Source organism: Micromys minutus (assembly GCF_963924665.1).
Source record: "Micromys minutus genome assembly, chromosome: 1".
Classification (NCBI taxonomy): domain Eukaryota; kingdom Metazoa; phylum Chordata; class Mammalia; order Rodentia; family Muridae; genus Micromys; species Micromys minutus.
This window is the reverse complement of record NC_137969.1, coordinates 8,489,380-8,505,679: the sequence shown is the minus strand read 5'-3', so window position 1 is coordinate 8,505,679 and position 16,300 is coordinate 8,489,380. Positions and strand designations below refer to the sequence as shown.

At 39.9% G+C, this 16,300-nt stretch overlaps 1 protein-coding gene across 2 annotated transcripts in view; it reads left to right on the top strand.

Moving 5' to 3' along the window:
* Positions 1 to 16,300, top strand: part of RBPJ (recombination signal binding protein for immunoglobulin kappa J region) — a 55,679-nt gene that overhangs the window by 31,879 nt on the left and 7,500 nt on the right. For both annotated transcript variants that reach the window (XM_080908143.1, XM_080908144.1), the window contains exons 3-7: positions 4,278 to 4,373; positions 10,444 to 10,609; positions 14,114 to 14,288; positions 15,841 to 15,978; positions 16,117 to 16,229. In XM_080908143.1, the coding sequence (XP_080764269.1) occupies positions 4,278 to 4,373; positions 10,444 to 10,609; positions 14,114 to 14,288; positions 15,841 to 15,978; positions 16,117 to 16,229 (688 nt within the window). The remainder of the gene's footprint in view (positions 1 to 4,277; positions 4,374 to 10,443; positions 10,610 to 14,113; positions 14,289 to 15,840; positions 15,979 to 16,116; positions 16,230 to 16,300) is intronic.

The following is a 16,300-nucleotide window of genomic DNA, read 5'->3' as shown; positions in this document are numbered from 1 at the left end:
TTTTGGGGGGGGAGAGGTGTGTGTGCATGTGCGTGTGCACCTAAACTGGGACCTCACTTAACTTGTCCTGCATTCTTTAAACCCGCCATGTATTTATTATAGCACCTTAGGCCTGCAGAGTTCTGTATTAGCTCTGTGGTGTTCTGTTGTATTCACATTCTTCTTGGTTCATATAGATGGCTGCTTAGGCTATTTTACCAAGTAACCACTACTCTTAAGATACATACTGAAGACAGCTGTGGGCTGCATATGGTGGTTGGTGCACACCTTTATTTAATACTATACTCAGGAAGAAGCACACAGACTTCTGTGAGTTCAGGGCCAACTTGAACTACACAGTGAGTCCAAAGCTGCCTGAGATCCAAGGAGGAAAAGAAGGATTGAGGGAAGAAAGAAAAAAAAAAGAGAGAATTGTATAAAATGATAAACACAGAAGATGATTTGAAGACAAATTTGGGACATCTCTGAAGATACAACATATTAAAACCCTATTAGTCTGTATTCAATGAACATTCATAATCTGAGAATCTGAAGTCTGATTGCCCTAGAACTACACCCCCCTTTAAGTTCCAACATAATAACTTAAAAAGTTTCAGATTTTAGAGCATATATGCTCAAATATTAACATCTATGAAAATATTCCAAAATATAAAAACAATAAAATCCTCTGTAATCTGAAATACTTCTAGTCCCAAGAATTTTGAGAAAGATAATTTATATTGCAACAGATGATCGTCTTTCTCAGTGTTTATGTTTCTCTAAGTATCACAGCACTGTTGTTGGGGCGTCACGAGGGGACGGAGATGACGCTCAGTGGATGTGTTTACTGAAGACCTCGAGTGGGACCGCAGTGCAGATCTGCAGAGCAGTCTTATCTAGTCTTCTGCATACAAACACTACCCACAACTTTAGGGAAAACTGCAAACAAACCACATCTAAAGGCTATGGAAGGCTATGAATTGTGCCTGCTTTCAGTAGTCAGAATAAAAAAAAAAAATTCACATAATCAAGTTTGTCTTTGTAGAATCATGCTCAGACTAAATTATGCTTTTATAAAATGAAGCTCAGGAGCAGAGCAGTAAGACAGCAAGGCCTCCGAGCTCCATCAACCACAGCTCAGTGGAAGAGCAAGAACTGTGGGGCTCGGGAAGCAGCAGAGCTCAGTCAGCCACACAGACAAGCTGCAACACAGAATCTTCAGTGAGAAGGAAACCAATCCAGACCAACCCAGAAGTGTCCGTTGCAGGAGCTAAGACTCAGCTGGCTTCAGTGCTGGGTTCTACAGAGTGCTTACAGGAGAAAACACCATTATACCTTCCTAATGTCGGGAAAGAGGATCTAGTTCCTAGTTATTCTGAGGATAGAGTGCTGTTACCTAAGGTCGGCAATGCCCAAATGCTACTAAAACTCAGGAAGCACAATTACAGCCTAATGCTTTATGCAAACAAAAATTTCTGTCCAGAAGTTCACAAAAGGCCTGAATTCTGCATATACAAGTTCTAGAAAGTGCAAACTGCTCTTACTGACAGGATGCAGATGAGAACGGTTTCCTGGGATGGGAGAGAGCAGGTCTCAGAGACCCCACAGAACAGGGAACTGAGAATTATTGCAGTTTGGTGTAGTGTGCTGCTGAAGCCACTATGTGGTAGGCCAGCCAGGTCTCACTAAAACTTAACATTGTAGTAACCTTTTCATGGAGGAGATAGCCTGGGCGACTCAGCGTATGTGCTGTGGGAGAACTCAATTAGGCCTTGCTTCTCTTAAAGCAAACTACGTGTCTTCATTGCCTATGCAAACTTGGCAAATGTGTCTAATGGCAAATGAAAATTGAAAACCAATAACCAATTCTGTGGTGAAATTAGTTTTATTAAATACAAACTTGAAATTAGGATATTTTCTTAATAATTTCTATACCAAATTTAGTACTATCCAATACCAGCTTTGAAGTCTTACTCTCCTCTGAAGTGAGTCTGCTTTAGGAAAAGTGTCTAAGAAGTTTGTCTCCACTGTGTTGTAGGGAGTATAATGTGGGGACCATGTGTTCAAGGACCTTTCAAAGCCTACCCTGCCTTGTTCTTTCTTACTCCGGTTCCCTCTCCATCCTCTCTTGCAGCGTGTACATATAGTTAGGAGCTTGGGTGGCTCTTTAAAAGGGAGACAATGATACCTCTAACTTGTTGACAGGAACTACTTTGTGGGGGCCTAACTCATCTTTTAAGTTTGTTTTTGTTTTTTCCTCTTTCCCAGTAGCTCCACAGAAGAGACAAACCTCAGATTCAAAAGTAACAGAACGTTTCATAGCAGAGATGTGGCTTAGCTTAGCCATTGGACTACCAGTAGTATAGCTTTGTCCTTGAGATAGCTGAACTGCCCAGCTTTGATCCTGCTTCTTCTGTGTCTTTTTAAGAAAGCAACTTAACTGTGTTTGGTCATGTCACCTCAAGGTTGTTGGTTGTATGAATATTGTTGCTTAGAAAAATTAACTAGCACAGCCTTAGTTCTCAGTTTCAGTCTTTTATTTTTAACATCCCAAATTTTATCTCTTCTCCCCCTCCACACCCCCCAATCCCTAATCTTCCCCGAGTTCTATTCCTTCCTCCCCTTCCTGGTGGCACATCAATTCTCTGCAAGATTAGCTGCATCCTCTCCCAGTGCAGCCAGAAAAGGCAGCCCTGTGTGCCTGGGGCCTTAGTCTAGCCTGTCTATCTAGAAAAAGACTTTCTACACACAGAGCACTTTTACTTGAAGCCTCTATTGTGCGTCTAGGAAGATAAGAAAAGCAAACACATAACCTGTAAACATAAGCAAATAACTACTAAGTGATACATAGATCATATTGTTAGTAGAAGTTAAGAAAATGTGCTTGCACTTAAAACTTGCATAAAGCAGTTAAAGTAATAGCTGCTTTTCAAGTTCCATGCCGAGACTTTTGTACAGATTTTGACAGGGTGTTGGCTGTCTCTGACTTTTTTTTTAAATCTTATTTTGGTTTGTCCTTTTTTTCATGTATATTATGGAATCTTCCTCAATCTCTCTTTCACCTCATTGTTTTGAGCCAGGTCTTTTAATCAAACCCAGAACTTAACCAGTATAGCTGGTCTTGCTCCAGGGATCTGGCTCTGCCTTCAAGGCTGGAACTGCAGGTGGCTCACCATACTCACCTGGTGTTTAGATGCGCTCTGGGAATCTGGCCCTCTTGTAAAGGTTTTGGCCACCAGGCCATATTCCTAGCCACTGTTCTTTATCTTATAACCCCCCTCCCTCCCTGCATCTTATGCTCTGAGCTGTTAGTCACCTCCCATAGCTACGCTGGTCTTTCAGTACCCAGATCATGGAGAACTTACCCAGACCTAGACAGGCACCATGTTTCAGCACTGGTAGTGTGCTGTTCCATTCACTTTAGTTCCCTTCAATGGGAGAGGTTTTATCTCTGCCCATACTGTGGATCACTTTTCATGCCTTGCAGCTAAAACCTCTTTTCTCAGTAGGAATAAATGTCATTTAGGTTTTCTCATCAAACCCCTTTATCCAGCCTGAAACATGTTAGCTCCAGTAGTCAGATTCAGAACTGGGTGATCCAGGGAGGTTAGTGTGCAAGTGACACAAACCTATAGTTGCCTACATCTAATGGTTTTATGACAGTTGGCAGCTTTGACAGCTTATTACTGTCATTTGGATATCCACTTGTATGATTGTCTTTATTTATAGTGTTAGTTGAATTTTATAAAAATATTTGATTCCTGACTTAAATTTTGTAGAGTGTAGAACATCTCAAGAATTGAGATTCTGCTTGAACCTGTAGAGTTTTCCCTCCTGTGTGGCACTTAAATGAAGAAATATACATTGAAATTTTTACAAAACATTTTCTTATTAAGCCTGTGATAGTTTTCATTTGATGTGATGTTGAATTTTTTGAAATTACTTAATGTAATTTTCTAAAATTTCAGTTAGTGCCTTTTAAACATATTTAACAAAGTCCCTTGGGAGACTGTTAGTTTGGGATCTGGCAGCAGCAGTTTGGTGATTTGAGGTTTTGCTGTGACTGAGTGAAAGGGTAGAGGAGGAAGATAAACTACAGAGAAAGTCAGTTAATTTCATCACCACTGTAAACGCTAATTGTATTTGGAAAACCAGGATTTGGGTGAGAGTGGGTCTACACTGCCTCCACACACGACTTTCTACAGCAGCTCATGCCGCTGTTTCTCCATTTGTGTTTAGTGAAAGAAAGATGTTGACAGCACCATCTCTACAATAGTGATATTTATGTTTGATTATAGGGAAGCAATGCGGAATTACTTAAAAGAGCGAGGGGATCAAACGGTTCTCATTCTTCATGCAAAAGTTGCACAGAAGTCGTATGGAAATGAAAAACGGTAAGATCATTGGGTGTTTGGCTTATTTTGTAATTTGCATATGATTTATATTTATGTCTGAGACTTGTTTCTATTCCTGGGATTATTTGCATGGTAGAAAAGAAAAAGTAGGTAAGAGAAGACTTATCTCTTAAAGGGGAGAAACAGTGAATTGTGGCATATTCAAATCAGAAAACTCAGTGAACACCATCTGGCCATATCCCAAAATTAAGTCTGTTTTAGAACTGTGTTCCAAGCATCTTAGAAACACATTCGAATTTACAAAGCATCTTTCCTTCTGTGGGTAAAGTGTACTTTGATAAACAACTGCACCCTCCCACCCCACTCCGTGCCGTTTTTAAAAAGGATGAGACCACTGTGACACAGTTATGTAATCCTGGCTATTGGAGAGACTGAGGCAGGAGGATGGCAAGTTCTAAGCTCTGGGTTATAGAGAAGTGAGACTGGTTTGATCAACATTGACTCTGCTTCAAAAAAGTCTGGGAATGGTGAAGAATACTTTCTGCTCTTCCAAGAGACCGCTTGGTTCGTTTCCAATGCTCATGTCTGCACTGGCTAGAACTTCAGATCCAGGGGAACTGGCATCCTCTTCTGGCCCCCATGGCCACCCAATGCCACAATAGGTAGGTAGGCAGGTAGGCACATAGTTGCACATAAGCAAGGCCTAAAAGTTTTGAGCTCCCAACCGCTTGAAGCAATATCTGGTAGTTAGGAAGGTTCATCTGCTCATACATGGAGCGTGGTAGCATTGTCACCTGTAGTCCCACCTGCTTTGGCAGCCAAGCCAAGAGGATTCCCTGTGCCCAAGAATGCCTGGGTCACACTGCAAGGAAAATAAAGACAAATCTTTATGTACTCAAACCTAATTGGGTGCCACAGAAATTATCTATAATGATAATTAGTGAATGAATATTGTTTCTGTGTAGTCTTTTTCATGAAACTCACATCTCTTTATGTTTGGCTTGATTATGGACTTCTTTTTGGTCAGGGTTTTGTTTCAAAATTGGTGTTAGAGCTCAAATCCAGAGTTTTGTGCGCACACACAAAGAGCGTGGTCTACCACTTGGTCACATCCCACACACCCAGCTGAAGTTACCACACGGTAGGCATGGCAGTGAGCCGAACCTGGCCTCCTGGACCAGGTCACTGCAGGCTCAGAACCTCACCTCTGCTGTTCTCACCTGACGCCAGGTCCTGTAAGCATTGTCTTTCAAACAGCAGCTTTTGGTTAAGTGTTATTGGCTAAAGATACCCTACTTGTGTGTGTTGGGGGTGGTCAGAGTTTTGGGAATTGGCCGGAAGGAATGAAAGTGTGAGTTTGAAGACTGTGTTGAAAGAATGGAAGGAATCTTAGAATTTGTGGAAATGGCAAATGAATTATAAATGTATAATCAAATCACTTTGCATGATAGAAGGTAATCAGGAAGTCTCTCCCTGATCTCCGAGCTTTAAAAAAAAACAGCAAAGTTACTAAATTGGTGAAGGGGTGAAGTGGAGATGATATTTAGCACTCACAGCGCAGTGTTGGTATTCAGATCAATAAAGTTCTGTTCTGAGGTGGGTGAGGTGGGTGGTCGGACATCTAGGCCTTTCTTACATCCCAAGGCTCTTTAATAGACTCCAGCCCCAGCCCTGTTTTGTTTTATTTGACATGTGAAACGTGATTACTCATTTCTAGCTAAACATAGAAGTTGATGTGAATAACAAATTCTTTTTGCTCATTAACTTGGCCCTACATGGATTTCTATGTTTGGGTTTTAAATAATAAAATTTAGTGTGTATGTGTAGTGTGTTACCATAAAGTGATTAATTCTAGAGCTGTGTACAAATGGTCATGGCTCAGGAATACAGATTCAGGTCACCTCAAATGCTCTGTTGTAACGTGAATATGGCTTTTAAAGTTTGAGAACAAAACGATGTAAATCAAGAGGCCTTTCTTGGTTTAGTGGGTTACAGCAAAGGGCTGTTCTGCTGTCTGAGGGCATATTGGCTGTTGAAGGTGAAAGCTGGTCATCTGATGCTTGCAGATTTTACAAGATAGCCAGGAGGGTGTAGACTCAAGGTAGCCCCGGAGAAGTTAGCTCCGAGTTTGCAGCTTCCCAGCTCTCCACAGCTGCAGCCTTACAGTCAGTCAGCCTCGGTGACGTGGGTGTGGCCCTTTTTCTGGGAACTTAAGTTCACACTAGTCAGTTGTTTTCTAAGCAAAGATGCTTCTCACCACTAAAGAATGCTAAGTTTAAGGCCAGTTCTGCTTTTTGAGATGAAATAGAGATTGCCTAGCCACTCTGGTCTTGAACCAGAGAAGTGCTCTACCAGTGTTAGGGTTTTAATGTACATGTTAAGGGAAATGAAGATAAGGAACTCTAAACATGCCTTGGCTTCAATTGTTATCCTTGGTACCAGAATTGGAACTTCTACCACTAATTCCAGGATTTTAAAAACTCTTTGTAGTTTCAAAAAAGTAGAAATTCAAGCTGTTTCTATGACGTGAAACCCCACAGGTGTGTGCTATTACCTGGGAGTGTATTGGTGCTGTCTTATTTTACTGCCCTCCATGGGTTAGCAACAGCAGAGGGTCAGGGCTAAGGAATTAAAAGGTGCCGGAAAAGGTGCCGGAAAAGCGGCCAGGCCAGACCTCACTGCAGCATGGGGCAAGCACAACGCTCACATGACCTCGGGCAGTCCATTCTGCTCGTATCAGTTAGATCTTCTTCACGGCTCCCTTTTAAATTACATTAGTTGCTAGTGCAAAAGGACCTATGCAAAGTCATGCAGCATTTAATTTTACGGTGGATGGCTGAGATCTCTGAAGTAATCCAAGGGTTCCTTAGTCATTGTAAGAAATAGACCACAGGGCTGCAGTGGCTTATCAAGAATCATAAACATTTTAATGATTGTCTTTATCATAGTAGCCTGGGTTGTTTTACCTTATATTATTTAGTTATGTCTTGGTCAATCTATAACCCCATTAAATACTTGAAGAATTTTAGCTTTTGACCTCCAAGGAAAAAGAATGAAGATGTTATAGTAACTACTCGATTCCACCTCTTGAATCATGTGTATTCAAATGTTTTCAAGGAAGGTAAATATGCTACTTTACAAAACAGGAAGAACTGTATTGGCGTGCTTGTGTAGAGGAGAGAGGCGGGACTGGCCAGTTCTCTGTATTGGCTTGTGTCTGGGGTGTGTGTGTGTGTGTGTGTGTGTGTGTGTGTGTGTGTGTGTGTGGAGAGAAGTGTGACTGGCCAGTTTTCCCGAATAGGTTCAGGCTGTTTTAAAGAGTTGCGCTGAGGTATGGAGTATGAAGTAACCTTGGGACATGGCCACAGACACTTTAGCCATGTCTGTCATAAAAAATAATTCCAGTAAATAATGCTAAAAATATCGAACCTGAAAACTTCATTTAAAAAGCTTAAATTACTTGGTATTGATAGATATGTCATTGTGTGTGTGTGTCTACTGATATTAGTATGATATTCATGTTCATCATTGTCTCCTTTTATGGGAGGTTCTTGGGACAATTACTAACTAGTTAGATACTTAGATTCTGATTCTAACGGGTTAACTGGGGTAATTGATATACTAGGAGCTCCCAGATGTTCCTTCAGTGGTGACAAGTTTGGATTTTGTCTAGCCAAACTTAATTGTTATACCAAGCTAAAAAAAGCCCTTTTTGAATCTATCAGATTTTTTCATGTATATTCACAGGATTTGAGGGAAAAGGATTGGTAAGTCATTCACTAAAATAATGAGTAATTTTGCAATGAGTAAAATTTTAAATGTGTACATATCGCCACCAAGTGGGAGAGCATAGCATTGCTTGTCAGTTAAAAGATGCTTAAAAAGAAAAAAAGGCCATATTGTTTGACAGGACTGAGTATTATCCTAGGTACTTGATGTGTCATGCTATGCATTTGGTAGCCACCATCATTAAAGCCTGAAAGATTTCTGGTGTAGAAGTAAACTGAATCAATTATAAAACATGTCCGCCTATATAAGCATCTCTACAAACTTGGAACGACAGGGACCTGGGCCCAGTATCTGGGCTAGACCTTGATATCCTTGGCCCCACGTGTAAGCATGCAAGCATGAAAGCTCCTGTTGTTTTGTGTTGATTAATTAGGTATTACAGAAACACCACAGAGGTTTCCTTCTCTACTGCGCACTCTTTCCTCTGCAGGACATACTTGGGCTACTCAACCTTTTTGCCCCCAACTTCCTCTTCATGGTTGATCCCCTTCTTCTAACCACTGCTTCTATGTTTTGTCTTCCTTTATTTTAAATGCCTCAAAGTTACCTCCCTAAGGAAGTTTTCCCTGGCTGCCTTAGGCGGTCCATATTTAACCACCCTTTCCTGGCTTTATTTTGTAAGTACTTACTACTAGCTAACAGTCTTGGTTTTTATATTAACTTTATACCCATCCTCCCCCAACCCTCTGAGAGTGTAAGTTCCATGAGGATAGTGATTTTTGTTTGATGTTGTTTGTATTGTTATATTCCTGGTACCTGGGGGTATTTGGAGAACTAACAAATACTGAATAGTTTCAGCTCACTTCTTGTATATTATATGTGTCAGTTACTTGGAAAGTCACCTGATCAGGGTTGAGAAAAGAAGGTGCCAGAACACTTGGAGGTTGTTGAGTTCATGCTATCCTTGGTTTGCTGAAGAGGAAGCAAGCAGCTTACATCCGCAGACCTGAGACTGTACGCACAGGCAGATATTTTGTTTGTTTGTTTGTTTGTTTATCTGCTTGTGTATTTATTTATTTATTTACAATATTATCTATATAGTTCTGACTATCCTGGAACTCACTGTGTAGACCAGACTGGCTTCAAATTCACAGAGATCTGCTTGCCTCTGCCTCCCAAGTGCTGGGATTAAAGTATGCAGCACTGTGCTCAGCAACACAGTTTACTTTTCTTAGTCTGAGTTTCAGGTAAATTTCAATTCAGACTATCAGTTGACTAGAAGATGTCGCAGGGCAGTGGGAGGCCCGTGTGCTCAGTTCAGCAGTGTCAGTGCTTGGTCATCTTTGCCCGCTGCTTCCTTATAATCGTCACTGAGCACAGGTAGCTGACTATTGTTACAGTTAGGCTTATAGCAGCATTAGCATAATCAAGCACTTCTGTGTTCATAACTATATAAAAGGTAGGAATTACCATGAGGGCCTTTGGTTTTAAGAAAGGGGAAGGAAGGTAGTATCTTTGAGTAAAAGATACTCCTACGTGTTAACTGGGCCTGGTTCATCATTTATACTACTTGCTTGCCTGCTTACTAGTCATTTGAGTTTTCAGGCCTCTTCAAAAAGAGCAGGACACAAACATTTTAAGGTATGTATGTATCAGTGGGCATCTTTAGGCAAAGGTGTATTACATATCATTGGCAAGTACATTCTGCCTTACATCGGAGATACATACATAGTTTGATTGTTAGGTTATGACAGACATTGTATGTGGAGAGAACTTGGGAGGGTGCTTTTAAATCTGTTAGTAATCATGAGCTGAAGAAAAACAGTGTATTGTTCTTTCCGTCTAAGATGCAGTCCTGGAAGCAGGTGTTCAGGGCTAAGGCACATAAAGCATGGATGCTATAGGACTCACATCAAGCAGCTGCTTCGTCTTCCCTCGGGTGCCTGCGTGGGGTGTTGCTTCCCTATGCTCTTCCTGCTGAATCGCCAAATAAAGTTAAATGTAATAGAACAAGAATAGCATTAAAATAAATGGTGTTGTTTTGGCTAGAACTTAGTAATCACAGATTCTGTAGTGATCTATTATGTTTTGTGTCTTGTTTGCCAAATTTTAGTCGAGTAGTTCAGAACCTTGAGCTGTGAGAATTCAAAGTTCTGCTTAAAGCAGGACTAATCTAACTGATGGTATAAGTCTTCAGATTTTATTAGGTCTTTATTTATAAGGTCTTTATCTCAGTCCTTTTGACATGATGATTTGCTTTATAAATGATCAAAATGCTTTGCTAGGAACCAATTTAGTACATTGAAATATGATTTTGAACTCATATATTAAAAGAATGAAGTATGATCTTTAATTTTTTTCTGCTACTTTTTTTTTCCAGATTTTTTTGCCCTCCTCCTTGTGTGTATCTTATGGGCAGTGGTTGGAAGAAAAAAAAAGAACAAATGGAACGAGATGGTTGTTCTGAACAAGAGTCTCAACCCTGTGCATTTATTGGAATAGGAAATAGTGACCAAGAAATGCAGCAGCTGAACTTGGAAGGGAAGGTAAATTCCAGACACACATGCTGCAGTCAGTCCTGCCATGTTTAGTTCTGTTTTCTTCACACCGGTGCCTATTGCACTTATTTCTTAAGGGCTCTTGAGCGACATGTGTGTGTCAGGACCACAAGTATACCTTGAGGACAGCTATGGCCTGGTGACTCAGAGAATCCTTACAGTGTATGTGTTGGCATTTAAAGGCAGCACCAGGAGGCTTCTCCTGCTTCCTGGCTGTCTTGGTTGTAAATCAGATTTCTATGGGGAGACTAACCCTCATTTTCTGCCTGGCAGTATTGTAACACTCAGGTAGTAATGATAGTGGATCTCAGCTTTGGTTTATTCTGTCGACTTCCCTTTATCCCGTGATGGGAAGTAGCTGTTCACACATGATAGAGGAACGGGCTGGGTGTAGTGGCTTGGCTAACCAGCACCAGTGCAGGACACAGGTTACACAGAGAACGCTGTCTACTGGCTTTCTGACAGTTTGTGAATTTTTATTCTTACTAATTTGGTATTCTCGTAATACTAAAGTTTTGAAAATGATTCTGATCTCAGTGACTACCTAGCATCCAAACTATCATGCAAACGCTATTTCCTTATTCCTTATTTAATAACTAACTCTTTGTTGGCTCTTTGATATTTATGTTTTGTATAGGAGTGTTGAGGGTAGTGAGCTAGGAGTTAAAAATTGTTTATCACATTTACTCATGCTGAAGACCTTAAACCTAACCTTCAAATCTGGATGCTTGTCATCAGGTCTTTCTAGTTTTTAGTTAGTAACATTTGTTGACCATGGATTTTAGATAAGGCTTAGGATAGTATTTATTACAACAGTGAATGCTTGTTGTAAAAGAGTAGAGCAGTAAACCATTTTAAATCATGTCCCTTGAACTTTAAAGAAAATACAGGTTGATCTATTCTCCTGTTAAGATAATTTCTGGAGTTACATACAGCATGCCGCATACCCAGTTCTTTAATGAGTGGATGGGTAGATGGACAGTTAATTTTAAAAGCCAGGGATTAGCTACCATTATGTGGAACTGTGTTGGCTGAACTTTATTTTCATTTTACCCAGTTCTAGCTTTCGTCATTTACCTTCCAGTGAAGTAATGCCAAAGCCACCCAGTCAGTAGCTTCCCTCCTCAGATCCTGGTATTAAGCTCCTTGGGGGCGATCTCTGCATGGAGCCCTTCCTTCTGTCCTATGTTAGACCTATAAGTCCTGGTTGTTGATAGGACACAGGTGCACATGTGCATGTGAGTAGTAAAGGACTCCGCAAAGGGCTGTGTTCTCCCCACCGAGCAGGACCCAGGGGGTGAGCATCTGTTCTATGTATGCTAGACAGTATTTCTTTCTTGAAGCAGATTATATCCATTAATGTTAGTGCTCAAAATTAACTGATCTGATCTTAGGCCTTCCCATTAGGATGTAGTTTTTTTGTTTAGATACAAATCTTAGTTTTGTTCTGTGACCATCTGCTCTAATACATTGACTTTATCCTATGTTCCAGAGCAGATTTGACCTTTAGCTGGTGTTTAAAGGATGTGACTGGCCTCTCTATGTATGAACAGATGCCATATCTAAGTGCGTAAGAGAACTCCACCTCAGACAGTTAGATATACTGTATTTACTGTATGAACAGATGCATATCTAAGTGTGTAAGAGAACTCCACCACAAAGACTGTTACTGTAGTTAAGTTTTACTGCTATTGTCTTGTTTTGCCTTCTATACAGCAAGGCCTTTCAAAATTTAGAATGTTCAAGATAACATTTAAATTTTCTTGTGTAACTTTGTTATAGAGACAAACTGTTGCAGAACTTTTTATCTATTACTAACAGTCTGTATTGATAAAAATTTTAAGAACAAAGGCTTAGGATTCACTAGCTACTTTCTAATGAGTGGTACTTGTTCTGCATTTTAAAAGGAGCACACAGCAGAAGTAGTTGTAATAAAACTGAGACATCATTTGCCCTGTTTGGTAAAAGAGGACCGTGTTGTGACCCAGGCCCCTTAGTTCACATTGGTTAAGGAAACGGCGAATTTCAGAGCTGTTGCCTACAGGTGAAGTTGTAGCAGCATTTTAAACATTTTGGCAGATGCATGGGTTTTTTTTTTTTGTTTTTTTTTTTTTTGTACTCTTGTGTCTTTTTTGTTTGTTTGTTTGTTTTGTTTTTTTGGAGATTGTATGAATGAACCCATTAAACAAAGCTCTCATTTTTTAAAAAACAGTTCTTTCGTATGTGCTTAAAGAGATCCAGAATGCTTTATGCTCCCATTCAGTCTAGCACTATTTTCTTTAGTTGATACTTGGTTACCAAAGCATTCAGCCATATAAACAGAAGCATTGTAAGAGCTATTTTGAAACTGCAACCAATAGGTTGTTTGTTTGTTTGTTTTTGTATACTTTGCTAAATTATGATAGTCTTATTACTTTTGTTCCAGATAGTCAGTTTTTAACTACAGAAATCAAATAATTGCTGTAACATTGAGTGGTGTGATTCTGTGAAACATAAAACTATGTAAAACAAAGTAAATAGGAATTATAGAGTTTTTTAATTTTTATTTATTCTATATTATGTGTACGAATGCTCTATCTGCATACACACCTGCATGCCAAAAGATGGCATCAGATCACACTACAGATAGTTAAAAGCTACTACGTGAGTGCTAGGGATTGAACTCTGGACCTCTGGAAGAGTAGTAGACAGTGCTCTTAACCACTGAGCCACTTCTCCAGCCCCAGGGTTTTGGCTTTTAAAGTAAATGCTGTAGTCATTTTTTGTATATAACTAAAACTCAAGGAATTCAAATGAATGCCTTTGCTAGTAAACAGCTTGTAGACCACACAGACTTAGAAGCCAGCGAATCCATTACTGTGGGCTCCTGTCCACAGTTAGACAAGTCCTCAATTACTGCTTGTCCACAGCCAGCAGGGCTGGGCTCTGAGATTCTTGGATTATTTTCTGTGCAGCTTGAGTTGATTCAGATGGTGTTCCCAACTGTACTTTCCTCTGCTTCTTGTGCTAGGTAGACTTGGACTGTCTAGAAAAGTATTAAGTTAAATTTTTTTCAATTCAATAATGTTTTGAACTAAGGAACAGGAATAATAGATATGATAGTTTTCTAACCACCCTAAGGGTAGCTTTGTTAATGACTGTGGTGTTCAGCTCCCTCAGTTGAATGGCAAGGTCCACATTCAGCACCATCTCCAGAAGGGTCTGGGAGATGCTAGACTCAGTCCAACCTTCTGAACTAAATTTCCCCATCTTGGCACCTAAGCTGAGTGTGGTTTGCTGTTGCTTACATTTGGGAAGAGTCTGACCTCTCGTGAGCCTGTCATCCATTCCTCATTGTTTTGAAAAGTTCTTAAAGAAGGTTCTCTTAGAGCAGCGCTAACAGTTTATCAGGTGATGCATCGGTGATGTCACTCATGTCCGAGCAGATGGCGCTACAGCAAAGGTGCACACCCATCTCGGGCTTCCTGTTACCACTTCGTTTTTTTTCTACAGAACTACTGCACGGCCAAAACATTGTACATATCTGATTCAGACAAGAGAAAACATTTCATGTTGTCCGTGAAGATGTTCTATGGCAATAGTGATGACATTGGTGTGTTCCTCAGCAAGCGGATAAAGGTCATCTCCAAACCTTCCAAAAAGAAGCAGTCACTGAAAAATGCTGACTGTACGTATGCTCACATTTCTTCATTTGCTCCCAATTCTCACATTACAGGAATGAAACAAACATTTTAAAGTTTAAAGGTGGTTCTGTCAGTAGCCAGTTCACTGTTAACTACTAGTTCTTGGCCTTACTGTGTTTTAAATTTAAGGATAAATGGGTATTGTCTGGCCTAATGAAGTGATTGAGTCTCAATCATAGTGTTCTGAGAATTTCAGTTACTTTATTAGGATCACTTTAGATTGGTTTTTACTGTTTCCAGGGGCATTTGGGGAAATGGAGGGCTTTGGTCCTTTCATCAGAGGGACTAGATAGGAAGATGATGCTCAGAGTCCCACAGTGCCCAAGATCCCAAGAGCAATTAAAGAAGTGTTGTAGTGTGCTCTGCGAACCCAGATTCCAAAGGTCTCCGGCAGAAACCGCTATTTCATTAAGGTTGTGTACTCTCTGAGTCTACATTTCAACACAGTGTGCTTGGTTGTCTGGCTTTAGGTTTTTATTGAATACCTTTGAGATTTATATAAAAAGAAGACGGCCATGCGGTGCAGCCATCTCCCTCCGGCAGCAGCTTCACTGGGTCTTCTGAACTGCTGCAGCGTGTGCCTGTCCTCTCACTGACGTCCCTAGAGACTCTTAATGCATAGCTTTGGGTTTTTACACATCATATCTCACGTCTTATCTCTATTTATTTATTTTGTTTATATTGATCATTTGTAGTGCAAAAAACTTGTTGCATTTTTAGGATATTTTCTTATGTAGATGTATTTTTCACATCTAAAGTACATCTTTATTTAAAAATTTTAATTTTATTAATTATAAAACAAGTATTTTTCATATAGTACAATACTGCATGGCATTTGGCTGATGGTAGAATTCCCTAAAATCATAATGCGGTGGCACTGGCTGGCTGCTTTGGTAAACATCCTTCTAGAGACGTTTCTGTACATATTTCACAGGATGGGGTGACAGCATGTGGGGACACTCTTGCACTGTTGCTTAGCAGGACCACAGTGTATAGAGAGCCTCATAGTTGGCCTTTCCATGCAATAATAACACAGGAATTTATGCATACATAGTTTTAGTGGTTGAGTGTTACTTTAATGAAGTATCTAGCATTAAGCATTTGTTGTTTTTAAAGGTGATTTTTCCATTTAACAATCATCTCTACATTAAATGTCCTGTGTCACTCTGAGTGACATGTTGACGTCTGGGAAGACTGGGTGATGGGTACAAGAAAGTTCTTTGTATTATTTTTATTTTAACTTATGTCTTTTGGAAAAACATAAACTAACTTAAAATTAAATTAATTAAACAGAAATAAAAATAGTTTAAAAAAATCCCCCCTTTATGTCAATCTTGATAATATTGTAAAGAGATAAACCTTTGTTTGTTTGTTTACTATCCCTATCCTGGAATATATTGGGAAGACTGAAATATTTGCCACCAGAATATGTTCTTTGCATTATTGTGAAAAAATACCATAATTTGCCAAGCAGAAGTCTGTTCTGTTGTGAACTCCTTCTCCACCACTTCAGTAGAAATCCCCCTGTCTTTGCAGTGTGCATTGCCTCAGGAACAAAGGTGGCGCTGTTTAATCGACTTCGATCCCAGACAGTTAGTACCAGATACCTGCATGTAGAAGGAGGAAATTTCCATGCTAGTTCACAACAGTGGGGAGCATTTTACATTCATCTCTGTGAGTATAAAATATACATTTGGTATTTTTAGTGTGAAAACAATATGTTCTCCTTCTTGGGGTAGTAAGTTGTTATTTTCTTAAGCATATACTAAATTTTAAGGATAACCGTTTGGTCTGTTTTTTGCACCCTCATAGTGGATGATGATGAGTCGGAAGGAGAGGAATTCACAGTTAGAGATGGCTACATCCATTACGGACAGACTGTCAAGCTTGTGTGCTCAGTTACTGGCATGGCGCTCCCCAGATTGGTAAGTATGAGATGTAAAACAAGCAAGGAAAGGTAGCTTGGTTCTTATGCTTACGTTTTTAATGTGAAGTG